This window comes from Balaenoptera borealis, assembly GCF_965194805.1.
Source record: "Balaenoptera borealis genome assembly, chromosome: 16".
Classification (NCBI taxonomy): Eukaryota; Metazoa; Chordata; class Mammalia; order Artiodactyla; family Balaenopteridae; genus Balaenoptera; species Balaenoptera borealis.
In genome coordinates, this window is record NC_138872.1 from 18,264,773 (window position 1) to 18,290,573 (window position 25,801).

The 25,801-nt window shown below is 46.6% G+C and overlaps 1 protein-coding gene across 13 annotated transcripts in view; it reads left to right on the forward strand.

Moving 5' to 3' along the window:
* The window catches only part of PTPRT (protein tyrosine phosphatase receptor type T), a 1,098,035-nt gene that overhangs the window by 1,020,429 nt on the left and 51,805 nt on the right, over window positions 1-25,801 (forward strand). For all 13 annotated transcript variants that reach the window (XM_082361692.1, XM_082361703.1, XM_082361700.1 and 10 more), the window contains 2 exons: window positions 1,138-1,225; window positions 17,201-17,277. In XM_082361692.1, coding sequence (XP_082217818.1) covers window positions 1,138-1,225; window positions 17,201-17,277 — 165 coding nt within the window. The remainder of the gene's footprint in view (window positions 1-1,137; window positions 1,226-17,200; window positions 17,278-25,801) is intronic.

Consider the following 25,801-nt stretch of genomic DNA (forward strand, 5'->3'; position numbering starts at 1 on the left):
CAGGTGCAGTGGTTGTTTGTTCGTTGATGTACCCCTGTATTGGCGTTCTTCCCTTGATTGTCCGACTTTTCCCACTCTACCACCCATGAGCTCCTTAGGATTGCCTCCCAAACAAATCTCATACTAGAATCCTTGTTTCTGAGGCTGCTTCTGGGGGAAAACCAAAATCTGCAATATTCAACTGAACATCCTAAAAAGTAATCATTTCTCACCACATCCACTGCACCATCTTGGTCCAAGGTACCATCATCTCTTGGCAGGACTATTGTAACAACTTCCTAACTGATCTCCCTGCTTCCTCCCTGGGCCTCCTAGAGTCTCTATTCCATACATGAGCCAGAATGTGCTTTATAAAACATAAATTAGCTAACTGCCCTGCTCAAAACGCTCGAATGGTTTCCTATCACACCTAGAATAATACCCAACTCGTTACCAATGACCACAATGCGTTATGAAGCCTGAACTCTTTCCCTGCTTCTCCAGATGCTTTTGTCACTGCTTTCCCCACCTCATTCTTGAACATGGTCATTCGGTTACCACCTTTGCATCCACTGTCCTCTCTGCCTGGAAAACACTTCCCACTTTTCTTGGCATGACTGGCTTTTTCACATCATGAAGGAATTAGCTTAAATGTTACCTTCTCAGAGAAGCCCTCCCAGACTGTGCAATCCAAAATAATTCTCATGCACGATCACTATACCTCTACCCTGCTTTATTTTCTTCACAGCATTTTACACTATTTAAAATTATATATGTTTGCTTGCTTGTTTGCTGCATCTCCCAGTCGACTGAAAGCTCAAGGAGGCTTTGTCTATTTCACTGTATCCCAAGTACCTAGAATAGCACCAGACACATATTAGGGATTCAAATATCCGTCAAGTGAACAAATGAACAAATGCCTCCCCTACTGCACCAGATTTGAGCTCATGACACACAGAAGACATCAATAACATTTGAGTCCCTGAACAGGTGAATAAGCCAGGGAGGGGACAAGTCTGTGTTCTCCCCAGGCCCCATCCAAGAACACACAGTCTTTTGCACTGTGTGAGCCATCACAGTGGGTCTCGTTTTCCCCGTGGACACCCAGATAAAGCTCCTATCTCAAGCCATTCTAATCACTCTGTCCTTTTTTTCTAGGCCTTACCGGAGGGGCAGACAGCCTCGTGGGACACAGCCAAAGAGGATGAAAACCGCAACAAGAATCGATACGGCAACATCATATCCTGTAGGTGACCTTCTGGGAGGGCTCCAGGCTTTGGGAACACAGACGAAAAGTGACTATCACTATTATTTACCTGGAATTTGTTACCAAATAATCCCTTGATGTTTCCAGATTTGGGTCCACATGCTAAGCGTGGAGCTCTGTCTCAGCCTCCCTGCCATCCCTGGCCTGGATAACAGAGCATGGCTGATCTCAGCCAGAGCGGGCAGGCAGGGAGCTGGATCCAGGCACAGTAGATGCAGGAAACCTCTGAAGCTTGGATCTTGCCCGCTCAAGAATTCTTCAGGTCGGGGAGGAAGCCCAGCCACAAGGGTATTCCCAGCAGGCCCCCTCTGCAAAAAACCCATCATGGCAGCATCTTGGGGTGGAGAGCAAGGTCCAGCCCATGAAGGAGGGGCTGAGAACACCTAGGTGAGAGATAATGCTATTCCAAGGAGGTAGAGTCCCAAGCAAGGATAGGTGCTCAGAAGGAGCTGGGAACTCTGGCCTGCACCTGAGGGTTTGGACCAGCTCAGGGCTCAAGGAAGCCCAAGGTTACCCTGTTCACACAGGAGGTAAAGTTTAGGGCATCACGACTCCTGCCAGACCCCACTGCTGGCTGGGGCAGGGCCCTACGGTGAGCGCCTGCCGCTCAGGGCCAATGTCGGCATGAGTGTTTGGTGGCCCTGAGCCTGCAGGAGAAAGCTTGTTTTGTGTGGAGCTAGGGGAGGCGTGGAAGAACATTGCCTTTTGCTCAGCAGTGAGCTCTAGCGTTCCTGGAAGCACCCCCTGGTGTGTGATTTGATGAAAGCAGTGGCACAGAGTAGTTCGGGCCCTCTGGAGTCAGACTGCCTGGGCTCCTGTCCCAGCTGTGGGGCCCTGGGCAGGTGACCTGACCTCTCTGAGCTTCAGTTTTCTCGCCTTTAAAGTGAGGAAAAGAATAAAGATAGGATGGTTGAAAAAAGGTTCGTAAAACCCTTGGCACAGTACCTGGCACCATTACTCATAGCCATGGAGTTACTTTCTCAGGGTCACTGATGAGCAGTGTGGATACACCATCCTCCTTATTTTAAGCAAAATTCACTGAATACCCGTGTGGGATGTGGAATAAGCCAGGTTGGGGCAGGGAAGCATAATCAGATGTCTATTTTGGAAGGATCACCAGGGCAGCTTACTGGGAAGGTGGATTTGATTGAGAGAGGCTGGAGGCAGAGGGACCACTTAGGCTACTGTAAGAGTCCTAGCAAGGGACGAGGGGGCCTGAACAAGGGCAGTGACAGTACTTGTGTGGGACCCTGCATGATATTCAGTGCTGAGAGGAGAGGGAGAGAGAGACTGCCATAGAACTACACACCATACACAGTTCTCACACAAGTATGATCATTGCCAAATACTGGTGTGCACAGCCTTCTCTACACAACATAAATACAGAGGACAAACTTACCTCACACGAAATGCCAAGCACATACTCTGATTAGAACAGGAGTCAACAACAGCCCCTGTCTGCCACGGCACAGCCAACCTGGACCATTTGACATCTCACCAGTTGGGTACGAAGCATCCCTTGGTCTCAGTTCTCAGAGTAACCCAGTTCAGCCAAAAAAAAAAAAAAAAGAATCCTGAATAACAAATTATTTCTAGCACAGTTGAGTGTTTTGTTTTGTTTTCTTTAACTGTCTAGACATTGCCTAAGAAAAAGCTTAGAGGAAGAAAGCGTAAGATACAGGCAGCTTGTAAAGGAAAAAAGAGGCAGAAGTTTTAGCTTAGCTGTTTCCTGTGCTGATTTAGAAATCGGCTATGAATAGGAGAACTAATCAGAAAAACATTTATAATTTGTCCCTTGGAAGAGAGTAATGCAGGCAGCAAGATTTCTTTAAAAAAAAAAAAAAGATTTCTTGCAAATGTAGTGTTGGAAAGATACATTCAAAGAGTCAGGAAACGTGTATGAAGACCTAGGATGTGTGGGCCTCCTCTGAGCCCGGCCCTGTGCTGGGCACTGGGACACTCAGTCTCTGCTGCCAGGGAACTCGCATTCCAGGCACAGGTTCTTCTTGCTCTGACCGTCCTGTGCTTGAGCACCATCGTGTACTAGTGCCCTTAAATACCTGGTCACTTGTCTGTTCCCCATATCAGATGGTGAGTTCAGATGGGATCCACTAAATTATAGGCTGTTAAGACCTTGTGTACTCACTCTAAACCTTAGTCTTCTCTCTGTAAAATGGGTATAATGATGCACTAGTATAATAGAAAATAATAATAGAAAAAATAAACAATTAGAGCACAGTAAAGAGACCCTGTCCCTCGAGAGACAAGGGCATCCAGGCCGGGCCAGGTATCTGGTCCAAAGCCTGAGGAGCCAAGGATGAAAGCCTTTGTATCTTTCTGGATGTCCCACTGCCCACCTTTTGCGCTCAAGCATCCGTGCCCAAGCCATCATCAGATCTCACCTGGCCTCTGCCCACCTTCTTCCTGGTTGTTCCACATCTACTTTGGCCCCCAAATGTATCCTATCTGATCTCTAACAGAAGCCAGAGGGACCTCCTCAAAATATGAATTGAAACATGTCATTGTCCTACAGAAAACCTTCAAATGGCTTCCTTCAGTGTTGAGCCCTTCTTTTCCAAAGGCCCTCAGCCCTCTCTCCATCGCATTTCACACTGTGTCCTCTCCACCACAGTCTCCTCGGTTAAGCCCCACCGGCCTTTCAGTACCTTGAACTTTACCCGCTCATCCGTGACACAGGGCCTTTGCACATTCTCTTCTCTCTATCAACATGCCCGTCCCTCCTCTCTTTGCTAAGTTCTACTTATTCTTCAGATCTTAGCTCAGGTATCACTTCCTCAGGGAATTCTTCCTGACCATTATAATTTGGTCAAAACCCCATTATTCACTCTGAGAGCACAAGGCATGTCTTCTCCTTAGTTCTCGTCACTATTGTGAGTTGAGAGCATTTGCATGACTGTCTGTTGGCTGCCTGATCTCCTCACCAGAATAGGTGTCCTGCAACAACAGAGCTAGGGCTCTCTTGCACTCCTGTGTCCCCAAACCTGGCTTATGGCTGGTGCTCAGTAGACAGGACTGAAAGTTGGAATGCACGGACTCCCTGCAAGGCCCCAAAGGGCTTGAGCCATGGGTCTCTGCCTTCTGGCTTCCCCCCAAAAATAGAGAACACCCAGAAAGGATGGATGGAGGAAGTCTGGATCAGGATGACTCTAGGAACAGTGATAGTGGATCAAGGAAGACATTCTGAGCCTGAATGAAGAGGGTGGAGAGATGGGACACAGGAGGGAGAGAGGAGGACAGTCGTGTCCCCTTCAGGAGCCACGTCTGAGAAGGCAGGATTCCAGGCAGCAAGGGGAACAATGAAAGGGATTAGACTCCATCGCAGGGTGCAGAAGATGCCGTCCGTGTCCCTTGCACACCCCACGGTGCCACCGCGTCCTTGTGCAGTAACTCCTGCTGGCATCCAGGGCCGGGACTAGGGTGAGGCAGGCGACGCACCCAGCGTGCCACATTCCAGGGGCGGCTCAGTCTCAGCTGTTGACCCTGCACCTGCCTGACCCTGAGAGCAAGCGCCTCCTTAAAGTGTGTGCCCTGGCGCCTCACTGGTTTCCCCCGAGTCCTGCCCTGTCTGCATCTCTTTGCCTGAGGACTTTCTCCAAAGCTGGGGCAGGATGCTCTGTCCAGGCACAAAGCTGTCTCTCCCTAGACCATGAAATAGCCCCGCTCCTCATCCTCGCCTTCACTGGGTTGTGTGTTCTACACCTTTTTCCAGAGCTTCCATGGGGAGTGGGCTGCAGTTGCCCACCCTTCCTGGGCTGCCTTCTCTCGGCTGTCTCACTCCCCTCCCCCTTTCCTCTTGGTGTCCTCTTCTCTTCCTATGTAAACTGCTTGCACTGGAATCCTCATCTTATATCTACTTCTGGGGAAACCCAAACAGAGGCAGAGGAAATTCAGACACCTAATGATACCATCTTGGTGGGTTTAAAGAAACCTGACTCTCCTTTCTAATGTACGGGTCAGTAATTCTGCGGCAAATTGTGGCTAGACCGGGTCTCCCCTCAGTCCTGAGAGGAGACAGTGCCAAAGTAACCAGTGCATCCAAAAGCAGTGCAAAGCGTAAAGGGGGACCAAGAAAGAAAGAAAGAAAGAAAAAGTCCTGGAATTGAAATGAAAAAAGGAAAAGAGAAACAGCCCCGAGCATTGGAAAGTGTTCCTGCCCTTGTACGTTTCCCTCCCGGAGGCGAAGTCAGCGCTGGCTTGATAAATAGAAATATTCTTGGTGCAAAAAGAAAACCGGGTGTGATTAGCATCTTAAGGAACCCAGGGCACTAGGAGGCTGGAGTGGAGGACAAAGGCCCAGGCCAGGGAGAACAGAGAAGATGAAAGGGGAAGAGAAGGAGGGAGGGCACAGTCTGCCAATGAAACAATGAAAGAGAAACCTTGGCTAAATAAGCCCTTTCTTCCAAACGATTCTGTTTAGAATTTAGCAATAGAGACAGTGGGGTTTCCAGGGAGTAGAAAAGAAAGGAAGTGAAAGGAAAGGAAATGAGTGGGGAAAACAGAACAAAGAGTTCTTTACTTTTAAGTAGCCCTGGGGCATATATGGTGGACAAGGGGAAATTTCAAGAATACCAAGCGTTCCCCATGTGGAAGTTGCAGAGGGTGCTTCCTTGACTGGAAGGAAATTACACAGAGGAGAGGAAGTGATCTCAGGGGTGCAGATTTTATCAAATGAGGCTTCCCTTCTGGCATCTGTCGGGGTCCCAGCAGGAAATAGATGGGACCTTCAAGTAGGGTGATTTGAGGATAATTTAATCAAGTGACTTTTTGTTTTTTTTTTTTTTAATGAAAATGTGAGCTAGCTGTGGGAGACTGCAGGGAATAGTGTGGTACCCTGGGGCTAAATGCCATGCCTGGGCCCAGAGGATTCAGTAAGAAGAGGTTCCCAGGACCCAGAGAAAGAGGACCTGGTCAGAGGTGTGACCTTTAGTGGCCTTGCAGCAAGCCCATGGTGACCCCAAAAAAGGGAGCTGAAGGAATAAGTACCTCGATGGCACTCCCCACTTAATCCAGTCTTCTGCCTGTGCTTTCCAGTGGCTGAACCCAGCCAGAGCCAGAGGACAAGGGAATCTGTAGACAGAGTCCAGTGGTTCAGTGGTTCTCAAAGTGTGGTCCCTGGAGCAGCAACACCTGAGAACTTGCTAGAAATGCTCATTTTGGGGTCCCATCTAGACCTGTCAAAGCAGACATTCTGGGGGTGGCACCCAGCAATCTCTGTTCTAAAAAGCCCACCAGTGACACCGATACACTCTCGGATTTACGAACCTCTCATCTTTTTTTTCTTTTTCTTTTTATTAAAGAAAAGTTGATTTACAATGCTATATAAGTTTCAGGTGTACAGCATAGTGAGTCAATAATTTTTTTAGATTATACTCCATTTAAAGTTATTATAAAATATTGGCTATATTCTCTGTGCTGTACAATATGTCCTTGTATCTTATTTATTTTATACATAGTAGTTTGTACCTCTTAATCCCCTACCCCTATCTTGCCCCTCCCCGCTTCCCTTTCCCCACTGGTAACCACTGGTTTGTTCTCTATGCGAGTCTGTTTCTGTTTTGTTATAATCATTTGTCTTATTTTTTAGATTCCTCAATGATAATATATAGTATTTGTCTTTCTCTCTCTGACTTATTTCACTAAGCATGATACCCTCCAGGTCCATCCAATGGCAAAATTTCATTCTTTTTTATGGCTGAATAATATTCCCTTGTGTATATATACCACATCTTCTTCATCCATTCATCTCTTGATGGACACTTGGGTTGCTTTCATATCTTGGCTATTGTAAATAATGCTGCTATGAATATTGGGGTGTGTATATCTTTTCAAATTACTGTTTTCATTTTCTTTGGATATATACCCAGGAGTTGAATTGCTGGATCATCTGGTAGTTCTATTTTTAGTTTTTTGGGGAACTTCCATACTGTTTTTCCACAGTGGCTGCACCAATTTACATTCCCACCAACAGTGTACAAGGGTTCCCTTTTCTCCACATCCTTGCCAATATTTGTTGTTTGTGGTCTTTTTGATGATAGCCATTCTTACAGGTATGAGGTGATATTACACTGTGGTTTTGACTGGCATTTCCCTGATGATTAGCAGTGTTGAGCGTACGAACCTCTGATCTTATCCACAGAGATCAGCTTCCAGTTTAGAGAGGCAGGTGCGGAAGGCTGAAGGGCAAACAGGAGACCCAGGACATTTTCATTTTCTGAGACTTCTAACCCCCTAATTTAAGACAAGCCCCTGGGCTCAGGTGTATTGGAGTACTGGGCATGGGGTCCAGCAGACCCAGGTGCTATTCTCAGTTCTGCCCTTTACCTCGTGCATGACCTTCAACAAGGTCACATCATCTCTCTGACATTCAGGTTCACATCTTTCAGTGCAAAGCGTGCAAATTAAGATGAATAAATATTGAATCTGAGCCTGGTTGTATAGACTTTTAAACCTAGATGACACTAAGTCTAGCCTCTTTGAGTCCACAGGCAAGGAGCAATGGTCCAGAGATGTAGAACCCTGCCCGCGGTCATGCAGAGTCTGTAGGATAGCGAGAACCAGAGCTCCGGGCTCTTGCTGCCCCGGTGCCACGAGCTCCCTACCAAGGAGTCCCTCTGCATCTAGACTTACCTGTGCTCTTGGGGGAGCATGTGCTAAGGTCTCTGGCCTCAGAGCAGATGGAAGAGCAGGATGAACTCTTCAGAGGGGCTCTTTTCACTTCCAGGGAGGAGCTCAGATTCAAATCAAACTCAGGGGCTTCTCCTCAGAGCTGTTTCTCTGCTGATTTCTGGGGAGACCGTACTGGATGTCAGAATGGGTGCCTTGTTCAGTGTTCCCAACTCCCCCTTCTCCTCTGCTGGCTCTGAGGGCGACTCCTGCCTGGGCCTTACAGAGTGATCCGGGTGCAGAAACCTTCAGTGCCCTTGTGTGTCAGAGGACTTGTTCTGGTCCCTGGAGCCCTCTCTGCCTGCTTGCCGGGACTGCCAAGAAATCAAATGTCCCCAGGAGCAGCTCTCCATCCATGAGTGATGGGGGTGCGGGTATAAGTACCCCAGGTCCCTCCCCGCTGAGGCGGAACAGCTTGGAGGTGTGTGTTCACACTCTCTCCTGGAGTAACAGGAGAAAGTAAGCCCCAGCTGTCTACAGCGGTAACTTGCTTGATGACACAACCCTCATTGGTTTCCTTCCTTTCTGCCTCTCACTTCCCATTCCCCTTCCGGGGTTTCCCGGGATCATCTCCCAAAGCAAGTCCTTGCATTTCAGTCCTTGTCTCAGTTTCTGCTTCGGAAGGAATCCGGATCAGAAACCTTCCTCTCTTTCTTCAGAAAGTCCCCTTAGTGGGGTATGGGCTGGACATCCTGCCTAGGATGAATCCACAAATTCATCAGATAGGCCGCTGTCCCCCTAACTTCTCTCAGTGCTCTGCGCCTCTACGCTTAAGTCCCCTCTGTGGCCCCAGAGCTCTCATCTGTTGGAGCAGCTTCTCACAGGGCCCGGCAGAAGGGAGCAGCCCAGCCTCAGCCCCAGGGAACTGACAGCATGAGGAGACGCACAGAATGTCGGGCTGTTTCCCTGTCACCCCCGGGCCACCCGCTACCTGGGTAATGGTAATTCAATCAAGATTGAACGAGGAGACCTTTAGCTTCAGTGGGGTACCTGGGCAGTCTCAGCGGGATTACCTGCCTCCTCGCTCTCCACTCGTGCAAGACGATGGCCTTAACATTTCCAGTACTCCTAGGAAATGATTTTTCAGCTCCACAATTCATTGTAATGAGTCAAATCTCTTTTCTCTGAAAAATTGCACCTTTCCTTTACCTTCCTCAGTGCCCGGAAGACAGGAAGAGAGTACATCCTGTATCCAAATGATATTGTCTTCCCCGCCCCACCTCTCTGAAGTGATGCTCTAAGCGGATGTGACTTGGGAAGACTGACTTATCGGGTTACCTCTGATGATGGAGGAGGGGGGACGAGCTGCGGTTTGCTTGGAGAGTTAAGAGCTGTGCATGGGAGGATACTGCGCCCTCTCCCCTGGCCAGGGATGGGGGGCGGGACACACAGTGGGATGGGACAGTGTCAGAGTCAGAACCGGCATGGAGGGCTGTGGAGGCAGTGCATCTTGGGGTTCCCGGAGAGGTAGGGACCCCACTACTCTACAAGGAAGCTCTCAGCCTTACACCTTCTAAGTTGTTAAACTTGTTGGAGCCTTGATTTTCTCAGCCACAAAATGGGTTATGATGAGAGTCAAATGGTATAGCATCCATAGGCTTCTAGAAAGGTGCCTGGAGCATCTTACGCACTCCACAAGATAGATTTCTGTTCCTTACACCCAGCACAGGTGAGTCTCTAGTCTCACGGCCTAATTCCAGTAAAAACTTTTGGTCTTTCCCAAGACGAATTGAATAGTCAAGGCACCCCCTATGCTAAATAACTGAACATCAGATGGTCTGTACATTGAAACCTGAGTGTGCATCAGAATCTCCTGGAGGGCTTGTTAAAATACACATTGCTGGGTCCCACCCCAGAGTTTTGGATTCAGTGGGTCTGGGCTGGGACTCCAGTATCTGCATTTCTAACAAGTTCCCAGATGTCACTGATGCTATTGGCCAAGGAACTATATTTTGAAAACCACTGGTCTAGAATTACAATAAAACTGAATTCACACATTTGCATTGATTTCTTAAAATACACCAGGTGCTTTCATATCTAACTGCTTTTCATCCTTGCAACAAGTCTGCAAAGGCAGAGAGGATTTTGATGTTGTCGTTGGGTAAATTGAGGCTCGGGAAGATACATCAACTGCTCTGGGTGATAGAGTTAGTGACAGACCTCAGGTCTGCCTTCAGAGCCTTCCCAACCCGTCCCTCTCTCGTGCTGAAGGCAATGATTGGCTGCCAGTCTTGGGTCTGCAGGTAGGGTGAGGGATCAGCTATGAGGCGAGGAAGAATTTGAACACAGGATCCAGGCACACTATGCCAGCCTCGTGTAGAGGAAAGAGCCTGGGTCCCAGGCCAGGTTACCTAAAATCAATTGTATGGCTAAAAGCAAGCGACCGGCTCCTTTCTGGTTCTCAGCCTTTCAGACACAAATATGAATTCATATATTGAACAGATAATTATTGAGCACTTACTATGTGCCATACACTATAGAGGAGTTTAGTAAATAGGGTGCCCTTTCTTAAATAGGGCGTGAAGGAGAGCCATGGGTTAGTTAGATCGTCACAGAAATAAAACTGCTCTAAGAGCCCTGAAGACAAGTACAGGGAGCTATCAGAGTCTGGGGTGGAGAGATCATAGAAGGCTTCCTGAGGAAGGAAGATTGAGCTGAAGAGTGAGATGTTGCCAGCCTTATGGGGTTGAGGGCGTTCCTTTACATGTGCAAAGGCCCTGTGGTCAGAGCAGACATCATGCATTTGAGCAACAGAAAGAAGGGCACGGTTATCAGAGTAATATGTGGGGAGGGGGGCATGAGGCTGGACTGGGAAGTAGGTCCCAAACCAGATCATGCAAGGCATTGTGGGGTCTGGTCAGGCTTTGTTCTCTGTCAGTGATGTCTTGGAAGTGATTCATACCAGCTTGCAAGAGATGATAGTTAAATTTTTCAGGAATTTTGTGAGCCAGTTGATACCACCTTGGTAGCTTGAAATCAGTCATGGTGGGAGTATTTATATCACAGAAATCAGATATTACAGATCAGGGCCATTTCTTCCTCCAGAGAGCTCTTTGTTAAACTTTTACAACCTACCACTGGGCTTTGTTCGAAAACTACAAGGAACAGATTGATTCTAGAGGGGCAGTGTTTCTGTTCCCCTTGAGTTGTGTTCCGGGGAACTCTTTGGATCTACGTGTCTTTGCAGTTATGCCTTCTCTCTACCGGTGGCCACTGGTTCTCTCCTCCTCCGTGCAAGCCAGTGCTGGCCCCCCTTCCTGCCTCAGCTGAGAGCCGGGTGAAGCCAGGCTCCTGCACTGCCTCTTACCTCACCTTTGAGGGGTTTGTTTCTCCTCTATGTGACTTCTTCTCTCGTCTTGAATATCAAACAAGGAGTACCAGATTAGCTGTTTCTCAAGCTTGCAAAATGTAGATAGAGCATACTGAACATTCTGGGCTGCTTGTAAATTACTTTGTATAAACTCCTTTACATCGCCCACTGCCCCATCTTTCTCCATGTGCGTGTGGATAAACACAATTTTTTTATCCTTCTAATTATATAAAGTTAGAAGGAGAAGGGGACACAGAATAATATTAGCATCTCCCAGAAGGAATAAATAAACCATGAGGGCAGTGCTCCTCCTTGCAATGCCTTTCTGGTGGACCTATAGCTGAATTCTGCCCTTTCATGAATATACACAGTAACTCTTTGCCTCTGCAGAAAGATGGATTTACGTTTTGTACAGAAGGGCAAATGGGAAGCACTAAGTTTCTAACCGTCTCCGCCATCAGCTCACTGCCTGCCTCACTACCAGCCCAGAACCACCATTTATTAAGCACCTGCTGCATACCAGGCACTGTCCTCACACTTTTTTTAAGAGCTGTTTTAGTTTCAGAAAAATTGAGCGGAATGTCCAGAGAGTTCCTGTTTACTCCTACCTCCCATCCCCCTTCAGGTTCCCCTGTTATTAACATCTCGCATCAGTGTGATACATTTGTTACAATTGGTGAACCAATATTGATCCATTTGTTTTATAAGGTAGTACCTCATTTTTTTATTGAAGTTTAGTTGATGTACAATATTATATAAGTTGTTACAAGTGTACAATATAATGATTCACAGTTTTTAAAGGTTATACTCCATTTATGGTTATTATAAAATATTGGCTATTTTCCCTGTGTTGTACATTATACCCTTGTAGCTTATTTTATACATAACAGTTTGTACCGCTTAATCCCTTACCCCTATAATGACCCTCCCCTTTCCCTTTCCCCACTGCTAACCACTAGTTTGTTCTCTGTATCCGTGAGCCTGCTTCTTTTTTGTTAAAATCACTAGTTTGTTGTATTTTTTAGATTCCACATATAAGTGATATCATACAGTATTTGTCTTTCTCTGTCTGACTTATTTCACTTAGCATAATACTTTCCAAGTCCATCTATGTTGTTGCAAATGGCAAAATTTCATTCTTTTTTATGGCTGAGTAATATTCCATCGTGTATATATACACCACATCTTTTTTTTTTTTTTTTTTTTTTAGTGTTTGGTTTTGTTTTTTCTCTTAACATTTTTATTGGAGTATAATTGCTTTACAATGGTGTGTTAGTTTCTGCTTTATAACAAAGTGAATCAGTTATACATATACATATATCCCCATATCTCTTCCCTCTTGCATCTCCCTCTCTCCCACCCTCCCTACCCCACCCTTCTAGCTGGTCACAAAGCACCAAGCTGATCTCCCTGTGCTTTGCAATCCATTATTACTAGCTAAAGTCCATAGTTTACCTTCGAGTCCACTCTGTGTTGTGCAGTTCTGTAGGATTTTTAAAATGTACAGTGACACATATCCACATTTACAGTATTATACAGAAGTTTCACTGCCCTAAAAGTTCCCTGTGCTCTACCTAGTCATCCCTCCCCCCAAGTCCCTGGCAACCACGGATCTTTTTACTGCCTCCATAGTTTTGCCTTCTCCAAAATGTCATAGAGTTGGAATCATACACTATGAAGCCTTTCAGGCTGGGTTTTTTCACTTAGCAGTATGCGTTTATGTTTCCTCCATGTCTTTTCGTGGTTTGAGAACTCATTTCTTTATGTTACCAAAGACATGGCTGTACCATGACTTGTTTGTCTATTCACCTATTGAAGGACATCTTGGTTTTTCTTAAGTTTTGGCAATGATGAGTAAACCTGCTATAAACATTCATGTGCAGGTTTTTGTGTGGACATAAGTTTCAGCTCATTTGGGTAAATACCAGACAGTAATTGCTGGATCATATGATAAGAGTGTGTTTAGTTTTGGAAGAAATTTCCAAACTGTCTTCCAAAGTGGCTCTACCATTTTGCTTTCCCATCAGCAATAAGTGAGAATTCCTGTTGCTCTACATCCTCGCCAGCATTTGGTGTTGTCAGGGTTCTGGATTTTGGCCATTCTAGTAGGTGAGTAGAGGTATCTTTTTGTTTTAATTTGCAGTTCCTAATGACATATGATACTGAACATCTTTTCATATGCTTATTTGCCATCCATATATCTTTTTTCGTGAGGTGTCCGTTCAGATCATTTGCCCATTTTTTAATTGGGTTGTTTTCTTATTGTTGAGCTTTAAGAGGTCTTTGTATACTGTGGATACAACTCCTTTATCGGATAGTCTTTTTCAAACTTTTTCTCCCAATCTGTGGCTCATCTTTTCATTCTCTTAACGTCCTCATACTTTTCATGCCTGCATTTTCTCATTTAATCCTCCCAACATTCTGTGAGCTATATAGTATTGAGCCCTATAGCATTTTCCTAAGAAAACCAAGGCTTAGAGAGATCAACTGACTTGCTAAGTGATGGAGCTAAGATCTGAACCCAGATCTGACCCATAGCTTCAGACCTCCCATCACCACGTCTACTGTCCTACTTGCCACAGGTTAGCCCATGTGGGAATAAATCTTGATCATTTTGTACTAAAGTACCCTTTCACAGTCTCAGAAGATAGCTTCTATTTGGATGCTCTGCAGAGCCCGGCATGGTGACTTGCACCTAAGTACCTGAATGGGGCGTAGAAAGCCCTCTTCAGTCTAACCCCCACCTACCTCCTCTGCCTCTTCTCCCACTGCTAATTGCCTCCCATTCCACGTTCACAAGACAAGAAACTGTTTGCAGGTCGCCAATATGCTTGCTTTTCCAGGACCTCTGCTCTCACTCTTGCTGTTCTCTCTGATGGAAAGACCCTTCCTTGTTGTCCTTTGGTCAAGCCTTACTTTCAATTCCTCATTCACATATCACTTCACAAAGCCCTCTAGTCCCCACTTTCTAGACCTTGAAATTTCACTTCTGTGTACAGTCTGTCCCCCCCACTACATTGACAAACTCCCTAAGCACTTGGAAAATACTTTCCAAGTCCCTTCAACAAGCCTGTGTGTAGTAGGTGCTCAGTGAATATGTTCTTAATAAATGAATAAAGAGGTGATATTGACAAACGCCATCATCTGGTGGTTAGAGGCACCTCTCATCTTTAAGAACATTTAACTAAAAGAAATAAGTTTGTTTCTTTTCTTTTTCTTTTTAATCATATTTGCTTTCAGACTTTCAATTTCATTTTATAATAATGAAAATTCCCTTTCAATGTTTTACACCAGAATCTCTGTTTCCAGTGCTTTAGACCTCAAGGGCAGGCATAACTCAATAAATAAAGGAGATTTTTTGAATCGATAAGTCATTAGTGAGACCACTGAGTGAAAACACATTATGCATTTTTCACTTTTTTGAGCCTTACAGTTTCGGTAACCGCTGGTAACAGGGCTTAACAGTCTGAGCTCAGAGTCAGGTGCTGGGTCTTGTCTGAAAGCCTGCTGGGTGGATGTCCCCCAGGACGTCCCACTGCAGGAGCTGGGGACCAGACACTTGCACAGACTGCAGTACCTGCGAGATGCTAGAAGTCCAGGAGGGACAGCACATTGTGTGAACAGAACAGGGATTCAGGGTCAGACAGTCCTAAGATAGAATCCCAGCCACTTATAGGCTGTGTAATGTTGGAAACTTGCTTAATCTCTCTGAGCCCCAGTTTCTTCATCTGTGAAATGGGAAGAATAAAAATACTACATCATTAGTATAATAATCTATGGAGCAATTTGGAGGAATAAATGATTGAGTGAGATAATGTATATGAAGCCTCTGGTATCTACCATCAACTCCATAAAGATTAGCTTCAAACTCCTTCCCCACTTCACACCCCACTCCGCCACCCACCCAAAGGGATCACTTAGACCTCCCCCCCACTCCCTCTGGTTGATTCCATGGAAACTCTTCCCCATGATGAGTAAGAAACATGGCATCCAGTGTAGCTCAGTATCTAGCATAGTGCCTGCCGCATGGCAGATGCTCACTTAACTATTTTTGAATTGATTAATTAGTTAATGAATGAATGGTCGTGGGGTGGTGTCCTGTCCAACCCCGGCCTGCTTGTCCATCCTTGGTCCCATTCCTTGCCTTCTTCTGCTCAACTTTCCATCATAGGGGTCTGACCCTTGCAGGTTGCATTTCTCAGCCTCTCTTGTCAGCTGGCTGCTGTTTGGCCAATGACGTGCACTGGTTGGAGATTGGAAGGTGGGAGAAAGGAAGAAGCCGGGGTATTTCTCCCTCTCTGTCCCAATCAGAGGCACCTTCTTGAACAGTGAGGGAGTCTCCTCCTTTTCTCCAGCTCCCACCAGAGAGGCCCACTGCAGCTCCAGCTTCCACAGGTGGCCCCCACCCCTGGGCTCTGGTGCCCTGGCTTCCTTCCTCTGTCCCACCGACCCTGGGGAGGCAGTGTCTCCTTGTTGATGTTTATCTCTGAGTTACTTCTCCCTCCTCCCTTCAGCCTCTCAACTCTTCCATCACCCAGGTAACCACTCCTCTGTCATTAATTCCCTCTGCTGTGTACCCTTGAAGTACTTTCTACTATCCTGCTTAGACCCCTCTGGGGAATCAGGAGTGTCTGAGCTCAGAGTTAAGAGAACCCCACTCTTCCAAGCTCCACCATCCACTGGCCATGTGGCCAGTCAATCCTTGGGAGCCTCAGTTTCCTCATTTGTAACAAAGGTTAACAGCATCCGTCTTACTTCTCTCCCAGGGTCACTGTGAGAGTCCAATGAGATAATCCATTCATGTACTCACCGAGTACTTATTGAGTACCTGTCACAGGTGCGTGCAGAGGATAGAACAAGGAGCAAAACACCTAATGTCCCTGTTCATGGGGGTTCCAGTCAGTAGTAATAGGTGGCCTTGTAAACTGCAAAGTTCTGGAAAAAACTAATGGGATATGGTGACCCGACTTCCTTGATCCCCATAAACCCTTAGGGGGTGCCCAGAGTTCTCCAGTCCACTTATGGGGAGCCCTAGCCCTGCCCTAGAGTAAGGTGGCCTGGCCAGTGGATGCAGCAACACGCGGTGATACGTGCATAGTGACGGGAACGGAAAGCTGAGCCCCTCCCCCCACCAGACCCAACCCAGGTGTTCTGTTTGCATGTCCTCTAGCATATCGGAGCTCACTTTAATTAATTGTAAAGGATTAGCCTGATTCTTCTGCTGTAATAGGTTTTTTTTTAATCATTTTTATTTGGTGTTATTTGAAGTAAGCGTGCCATTGACTAACGCCTGCAAATCTTGTTTGTGCCTAGATTGTTTTTGAAATGGTATTCTCTGTAACACGATTTTTAGTTATTGATGATCTCTTTTAATATAATGATTTAGTCAGCTTCACTTGAATGATAGTACTGATAACAATATGCGGCCGACAGTCTATTTGCATCAATATTCCAAGAGGCAAAAGGCAAGCATTTGTGCAGTTGTGGAAAATAGGTAAATTTGCCAGTTTTAAGCAAGCATGAAAATGGGGCATATTAATTTGGATCTAACACTTCTCGCTTCCTGAGTGTTTTCATATGGTCTTTCCTGCGTTGTCCTCTGGAGAAGGCGTTTCCATCCCCATTTTAATGACAAAATCACTAAGATTTAAAGAAGCAGGTCACTCTCCCCGGTAGGTAATGACAAAACCGGAATCAGAAGGGTGGGTGGAAAAAAAAGAGAAGCAGCATATACAGGCCCTTTTTTAAGGCACAGTAATCTCCCTAAGCCTCAATTTCCTCATCTGTAAATGGGGATAATAACCGAGGGTGATGCTAGGGGTTAAATGAGAGCGTGTCTGTCAGTAGCATGGTGCCTGGTACATGATGATTGATAAATGGTAGCTCTAAAGCAGGGCAGAGCTCACCCGAAGCCTTCTCATCACCCACCCCCTTGTTTTCTGCTCTCTCTCTCTCTGCAGATGACCATTCTCGAGTGAGGCTGCTGGTGCTGGATGGAGACCCACACTCCGACTACATCAACGCCAACTACATTGATGTGAGGCTCTCCACGGGGCTGGGCAGCTGGGTTCTGGGGTTGGCTGCAGTAGGCTCAAGATCTGTGGCTGTGCCCCCAGCCACTCCCCCAGACAGTGGCCCTCCTAGAACAGGTCCAGAGGGTCTGGCTCCTCCCTGTAACTAGTGTAACCCAAGCTGATTAGCCACCTAAAGCTGCATCCACTTTCAGGCTGGCTGGAGTAGCCTGCTCTGTGGGAACCCAGGATTGCCAGTTTTGTTCATTCACCCATTAATTCTTTTATATGTATGTCCATTTACCCATTCATTCATTTATTTGAAGGTACAGCCATTTATGCAACAAAAACTTCAGAATACCTACTGTATGTTGGATGCTATGGGAACCATAAAGCTAAAAATGCCATGGTCTCTACCCTCTAAAACCTTAGCAGGAAGATAAGCTGTGCACATCAATAATTCCAGGGCAGACTAGAAAGTGGTGAGTGTCATGAGTTCAGATAAAATGCTACAGGGAATTCAGAGGGGGGAGAGAAAAAGTCACTCTTCTATCAGGAATGCGAAGTTTGATGTGAACCAAAGCTTCAAGCACAGGTAGAATTTAAAATCAAAGAGGGGGAAGATGGGCCTCTGGCCAAAGAAAAGCACAAGCTGAGATGTAGCAGAGGGTATGTAGCAGCTCAGTTTGAGGGGAGCAGAGACTCTATAATGGGAATAGTGGAAAATAAGGTTGGAGCTAGATCACTGATGCTTTGTGATCAAACATAGGAAGTCAGACTTTATTTTGTAGGCAAGAGAAAGCTATGGAAAGTTTTTGATCAAGGAGGTGACCGGTTCAGAGCTGAGCTTTGGGATGATTTATCTATTATCCAGGGTAAGATAGATGAGAGGGAAGAGGGTCTGGGAATAAGACCCCCAGTTAGAAAAGGGGGCTGCTTCAGTGTTCCAGGGAATATGGAGGAAGGAATTAAATACAACAGGAGCCAAGACGGGCGTACATGGAAGTAAGAGAGTTTGTAAAAGGGAAGCATGGTCACTGGGACCAGAGAGACATCCCAGAATGACCGATGCAAGCCAGGCTTCTGAGGACCTCAGCTAGGAGTCCAAGAACCTTGACGAAAGGTTCAGAGATCCACCTTGGTGCCTCTGACTCCCAAGTGTTTTTATAGACAAGCTATAAGGCACTGTGGCATGCTTTTGAATTCCCCATTGTGTATTGCGCCTTGTGTTAGGCATTTGCCTGTTTGTCCTCAGATCTATTCCTTGTCCTTCCCTGTTCTGCTTTGTGTTGCTGGTATACATATGTGCGTGTGTGCATTTGCATCTGTGTGTGTGTGCATTTGCGTATGTGCGTGTGTGCATGTGTGTGTGTTTGTGTGTGTGTGTGCGTGTTTGCATGTGCATGTGTGTGCATGTGCGTGTGTGTGGTGCGTGTGTGTATGTGCGTGTGTGCACATGCATCTTTGTGTGTGTGTGCTTGTGCATCTTTGTGTGTGTGTGTGTATGTGCGTGTGTGTGCGTGTGTGCAGGGAGGAGAGTGAGCTGACCCTTTAAGGAAGGTGCGATGGGAGATTGGCAGGTGATGGGAAGGGAGAAGCCATCGTATTTATCTGCCTCTCGTGTTTCCTGGGATGGCAGCTCCAGCAGTGTCTGCATCCCATCTGTGGCTCCATCAAGCAGGACCACCAGAGTGATCCAGCCTCGACAAGGTGGCCCCAGCTCCTGGGCTCTGGTGGCTTCTCTGTCTCCTGTTATCTGCTGGTTCTAGGGGTGACCACATCCTCTCACTATTGCTGATCTCTGGCTGGCCTCACTGTTCCATTTTGCAACTCAGCTCCTCCATCACCTGTATAACCAGCTTCCTGTACTGAATTCCCTCTGTCTGAAACACCTGGAGTGGTTCTCCGCCTGGACTCTGGCTAACAAGGAAGTGCACAAGGAGATGGCCAGTTCTGAGCAGCCTGTCTCCAACCTGGAGAAAGCACTCAGCATTCACCCATCATGCCTTCAGCCTTTCCCTCATGCATCTAGTATTCATTTCTCACACACAGCAGATCCTCCACTGTGCGCTGGAAACACAGACCTTAAAAGGGACTCAAGTCTGGTGAGGGAGTCAGATAAGAAAAGAGACCCTCGAAGAGCAGGGACCATGGGAACGTAAAGGAAAATCAAAGCCTCAAGGTGGGAGTGGGGTGGTCAGTGAAGCCTTCCTGGAGGAGGTGACACAGTGCTGCTTTAGCCAATGAGTGAGAGTCAGCCAATGGTAGTCAGGCAAGAAGGACCAATGGTAGCTTAAGAATTATTGATCACCTCTAGTGTACCAACATTGCCTTAACTAGTATCACAACTCACAAAGTAAATGCCATTACTGCCCATTTCCAGATGAGTGAACTGGGGCTCTCAAGGTTATGAAACTTCTCCAGGATGTGAGGGAGGGGACAGCAGGAGTCTGCATCGACGGTGCCTCCCCAACCATGCCCTGCTGGCTTTAATAACGACGGTAATGCAATGACAACAGCCCAGGGCTCTAAATGAGTCACTCTTGGGCCCTGTGAGGGGTGGTTTTAAATGAATCTGTTTATTGAGACCTCCCCATAGCCCTTTAGGGTAGATGACCACCCCCATTTTCCAGATAGGGAAGCTGAGGTTTAAAGAGAATGCAAAGCTTGGGCATGGGCGTGGGCATCTGGTCAGTGGCAGAAGCAGGGTAGAAACCAGACCCGAATGACTCCCAGGCCAGGGCTCTTCATCCTGCTCCTCTCACCGACTCAAAAGACACCACCTTGCACGCAGCACACAGTGGGGGCTCGGGCAGCACGTGCTGAAACAAACTGAGTTGGTTCCTTCCATTTCTCCTTGACTTTGACTCTGGCTGAGTGGATGTGGCAGCCCTGACAGCCATGCCCATGAGGGGTCTGCTGGCCCAAGTTGCCATATCTGGCATTCATTGCCTGAGTGCTAACCTCCGGCAAAAGGCATTTTCCTGGATAGACAATCCGAAGTTGAGTGAGGATGTGACTGCGGTCAGAGCCAAGATGCACTTTGGTATTTTATAGGCAACAAAGGAAACTGCTTTAAATGCAAGTGAATCTCTGCAACACCAGTACTAATAACAGCACCCGTTTCTACCAGGTTCTTATCATCACAATGCATTCTGAGAGCCTTTAAGGATAAGAGGCCAGGGGTGGAGGTTAAGAGACTTGCTCAAGGTCACACAGCTAGAATCCAGTTCTCTGCCCACCTTCTCCCTCTCTCTAGGAAGTAGATTGTGCAGACCGGCCAAACAGTCTCTGCTAGATGCTGTCTTAATAAGTGATACTGGACTCTGTGCTGTGGTTAGAGTCAAGGGCTCACGAGACCAAAGTCGTGACATGAATTCAGTCCTTATAGAGGCCACATTGAACCCAGGCCTTTCTGCTCACTAGCTTTATGATCTTAGGTAAATTATTAACCCATTCTGATGTCTGTAAAATGGGATAATGCCAACCCGCCAGAATGTGACAACTGATGTGAAGTGTCTATCTGTCAGGGTCCCATTGGGAGACAGAGGGTCACTCAAAGGGAATTTAATAAGAGTAGGAACAGGATTAAAGGAAACTAAAGGGGGAGGCAAAGTGGCAGGAGTTCAGTATCCCCAGGCTAGAACCAGCAGGAAGCTCTCAAGCTCCTGAGAGCAGGGAGAGTAGCTGTAAGGAGGGGGCCGCCTGATTGGCGCTGTAGCCTTTGATGGAAAGTCGAGGCCAAGCCATGGTGACCTGATAGGGAGAGACCCAAAAGAACATGCACCCCAACCTCCCAGTGGCCTCTGAGCTCCTGCTTCTGCTCCGCATTGACCAAACCCAACTAGCAGCTGGAGGGCGTGGAAGCCCATGGTGTCGTCCATATGACCAAACCCAACTAGCAGCTGGAGGGCGTGGAAGCCCATGGTGTCGTCCATATGACCAAACCCAACTAGCAGCTGGAGGGCGTGGAAGCCCATGGTGTCGTCCATACAGGTCAGCCTCCCAGGGCACGAGCAGAGCAGGGAAGGGAATAGAGAGTCAATGGAGGGGCAGAGAAGACACCGAGCCTGAGCTCCTTTTAGCACAGCGTGGGCAGTACGGGGTGGAGGGGAGGGGAATCACATCAGGCGTGAGCCCTGTACACTCCAGCAAAGTCAACATTCCCAGGGTCTCCGTGGGGATTCCTGGCAGACACACCCTAGGTAGCTGTCTACGGCTCACCCCGTGGCCCTGGTTTCCACCCAGCCAAAATCCTCCCTGCACTCCAGAGGGCTAACTGCCCATGCTAGAATCATTTATCCACAATTGGATCTTGACGATTCATTACAACGACTCCATTTGGATAATGAGCTAGATGGGGCCAGCCCTGTCTAGGCCTCCAGAGGCCGTGGTTCTCCTCCTGTCTGAACCATCCCTCCGGCACGTTTGTTTGCACACCCGAGAATGTATTGGCCACTTGAATCTGTTATAAATTACCAGTCCGGAAATAAATATCGTCTCTGGGTCCCCAGTAAGTAACAGATGCATGGAGCGCGGAGTGAGATAAATGCATGTTGGATGCAAAGCTCTTTCCCGTTGCTCCCAGGCGGATGGAGGCAGGCCCAGTGCCGGTTTGCAGGCCATGTGCGTGCTGTAGGTGGGATTAAGTGAACTCAAAGTTCTTTTAAGGTTAGGAAGTTTTCTGTACCAGCTCTTGGGACATCCCCAGAGCAGCCCCAACTGAGCAGTACGTCTCCTTTCATCTCCATTGCTGAAGAGTCAGGTGGTTAGAATGCTTTCTCTTGGGGACTGCGTGGGTTCCTGGAGGCCAGAGAGGGTCTCTTGACTCGGCTGCCACGTGTGGACAGGAGCGCAGCATGCACGCGTTCATTCTGTGTGCATTTATCAGCGCTGACTGCCCAGGCAGACTTCTCCATGCTGGGGACACAGCCGTGAGCAAGCCCATCACAGCCCTGCCCTGCTGGAGCTCTCATTCGACTGGGAAAACAGACGATAAGCATGTAAATAAACAAAGACTTTGGTGGTAAGTGCCCTGAAGAAAAGTAAACCAGAGAAAGCAAAAAAAAAACAAGGATGTCAGGGTGGACAGGTAAGGGCTGTCTGTGGAGGTGACTGCCGTCCCAGCAGAAGCCTGAATGGAAGGGGAGAGCAAACCATTCGGTTATGTGGGGACAGACATAGCAGGCACGGGTAGGGGCCAGTGCTAAGGCCTATAGGTGGAAACGTGATGGCTGCTTCTGAAGAAGAGCAAGACAGCCAGTGAGCCATGGGGAGGGTGGTAAGAAAACTGAGACTGTTGCTGAAGGGATGAAATGGGAATAACAGGGATGTTGAGATGCCCAAACTAGGCTTAAGAGGCCAGTTCAACTGCAGTGACCTCAGAGAACACTTCTCTGGCCTCCTTGCACATCTTCCTCTTGGTGGCCCTTATCCCATTTTGTTGATGTCTACAAGCTGCTCAGAATCTGAGCCCACATCCATCAGGTCCACTTTTGTACTTCCAGTGCCTTGTACAGAGTAGTAGATGCTTAGTTAATACCTGTCAAGTGAATATTGAAGGACTGAGTGAGCAAACGAATGAACAAAATAGTGAAACCAAGTCATCTAACTCCCACAGTTGAAATGTGAATTTCTTGCTCAGAATTTCATCCTGTTGACGTTGAAGTGTGTTAGAATCTTCCAAATCCCATGCATTTTGTCTTTTGCCTTTTGTCTGCCAATTAAGGCCTTAAGGAAATGCCCCAACCTCACCTCAAAGACATATTCATGTATGTATGCCACCGACCAGTCTCTGCTGAAAACTATACCCAGCTCTGGGTGGCCTGTCCCATGGCCCAGAAGGAGAAAGTATTAAAAAAAAAAAAAAGAAAACTTATTGCAACATACATTGTAAGGGTGTTAATTGGGCATCTACCAAGCCCTGCAGGGCTTAGGAGGAAGGAGGGCTCATTTGAAGTGCAGTGTGGGAAACTGGGGCATAGGGTACATGGAAGGGACCGGAGAGGGACAACTGGAAATGAGGCTGGAGATGAGGCTGGAGACAGGGGCTTAGTCCCAAACTAAGGCATTTGGACATTATTGTCCAGGCAACGGGGAGCCACTGCAGGCTTTTAAGCGGGGAAACAACATAATCAGATGTACACTGGGGAGTTCACTCTGGCAGGAAGTGGATGGGCTCTGGGACTGGACTGGAGGCAGGGAGGCCAGCATGAGGCTGTTGTCTTGGCCCAGATCAGGGAGGATGAGGGCTGTAAGAAGGAATGATGTGGGGATGACAGAAGAGGATGGACTTGAGAAACCGCATCTTTCCACACTGTAGGGTACTATTTTCTATTCCAAAGCCTACTCAAGAAGACTCGCATAGTCTCATTCTTCCTGTGAGCCTGGGAAGCACTGTCCGTCTTAACTCAAAGGAACAGAGAGCTCTTTGTGCCTGTCATCTTCCTTCCTACCTCTCACGGCTCAGAGAAGGGCTCAGTTACTACATTTATAGGCAGAGCAGGAAAGCAGAGGGGAGGGAAGGGCTTCCCATCTCAGAATCTCCCTGATGGCCAAAACAGACTTTTAATCATGGTAGGCACTCAATGAATGCTTTCCAGATACACAAAAAAATAATAATAATAACAAAGACATATATGTTAAATCCTAGACTAGTGCCTGATACATAGTAACTGTCACATATTAACTCACAACCCTAACAGCAAGGCTGTAATATAAATGCTGTTATCCCCATTTAACAGCAAAAATTAATTGAGGCACAAAGAGGTTAAGTAACCTGCCCCAGACCACACAGCCTAAAAGGGACAGAGCCAGGATTCACACCCGGGCAGTTTAAATTCAGAGTCTGTGCATAAAACCACCATGCTATGCTGCCTTTCTTTTTTTTTTTTTAATTTATTTTGTTGAAATGTAGTTGGTTTACAATGTTGTGTTAATTTCTGCTGAACAGCATAATGATTCAGTTATACACACATATATATACATTCTTTGTCATATTCTTTTCCATTATAGTTTATCACAGGATATTGAATATAGTTCCGTGTGCTATACAGTAGGACCTTGTTGTTTCTATATATACTAGTTTGCATCTGGTAATCCCAAACTCCCAATCCGTCCCTCCCCACCCCCTCTCCCCCTTGGCAACCACAAGTCTGTTCTCTATGTCTGTGAGTCTGTTTCTGTTTCATAGATAAGTTCATTTGTGTCATATTTTAGATTCCACATATAAGTGATATCATATGGTATTTATCTTTCTCTTTCTGACTTACTTCACTCAGTATGATAATCTCCAGGTCCATCCATGTCGCTGCAAATGGCATTATTTCATTCTTTTTATGGCCAAGTAGTATTCCATTGTATATATGTACCACATCTTCTTTATCCATTCATCTGTCAATGGACATTTAGGTTGTTTCCATGTCTTGGCTATTGTGAATAGTGCTGCTATGAACATAGGGGTGCATGTATCTCTTTGAATTATAATTTTGTCCAGATATATGCCCAAGAGTGGGATTGCTGGATCATATGGCAACTCTAGTTTTTTTGAGGAACCTCCATACTGTTTTCCACAGTGGCTGCACCAATTTACATTTCCACTAACAGTGTAGGAGGGTTCCCTTTTCTCCACACCCTCGCCAGCATGTTATTTGGAGACTTTTGAATGATGGCCATTCTGACCAGTGTGAGGTGGTACCCCATTGTGGTTTTGATTTGCATTTCTTTAATAATTATATGCTGCCTTTCTGGTTGGTCTCTCAACAGCTTGTTTATTGGGCATTTGCTCTGAGTTTCCCACAGTGCCAGGCGCCACAGAAAATGTTTTAAAACTTAGGAGGCAGTGTTTGTCCTCAAGAAGCTGACAACCTCACTAAGAAGACAGGACCACTCAAATAAAGAGTTTAGGTGGGGCTGTTGATTTCTGGTGGTTAATCCAACAGTTGTACCCATGACACTGGCCTTGGGTTGTTATTGACAGTCAACCCAGGTGTTACTAGAGTATGCCAGGTAATTATTACAAAGTACCTACTAAATATTTATGGAGCAAGTGGAAGTCTGAGGTAGAGAGATGTACAGGGGGCTCAGAAATGAATCTTTGAATCAGAAAGTGGATCCAGAACTTCTGAGACACCACGTCTATTTCTCCATGAACCATGCAGATGACTATTCTCGTTGATTTCCTAAAGAAGAGGATCTTGAGGCAGCTTATCCTCCTCAGCAGAACACAAAGACTCATCAGCAACGTTTAAGACAAAAATAGGTGTTCATCAGACTTTCGGGTTTGTTTTCTCCTGAGATTGTTAACTATAAAAGAAAGTGGAGTTTCAGGACTTTCCAATACCCTCTCCACCAACAGGCTCCATAATTGGCATCTATATATTTTTTTAATTTATCCTTTCATTCATGTATTTACTCATTCAATAAATACTAATTACGTTCAATGTTATGTACTAAGTGCAGATCTGTCTCCAAAACTTGAACTTCTACCCAATATGATATACTTCCTCTCTGTAACAAGAAAGGGGACCCTCCATGTAGGACGTGCCCAGA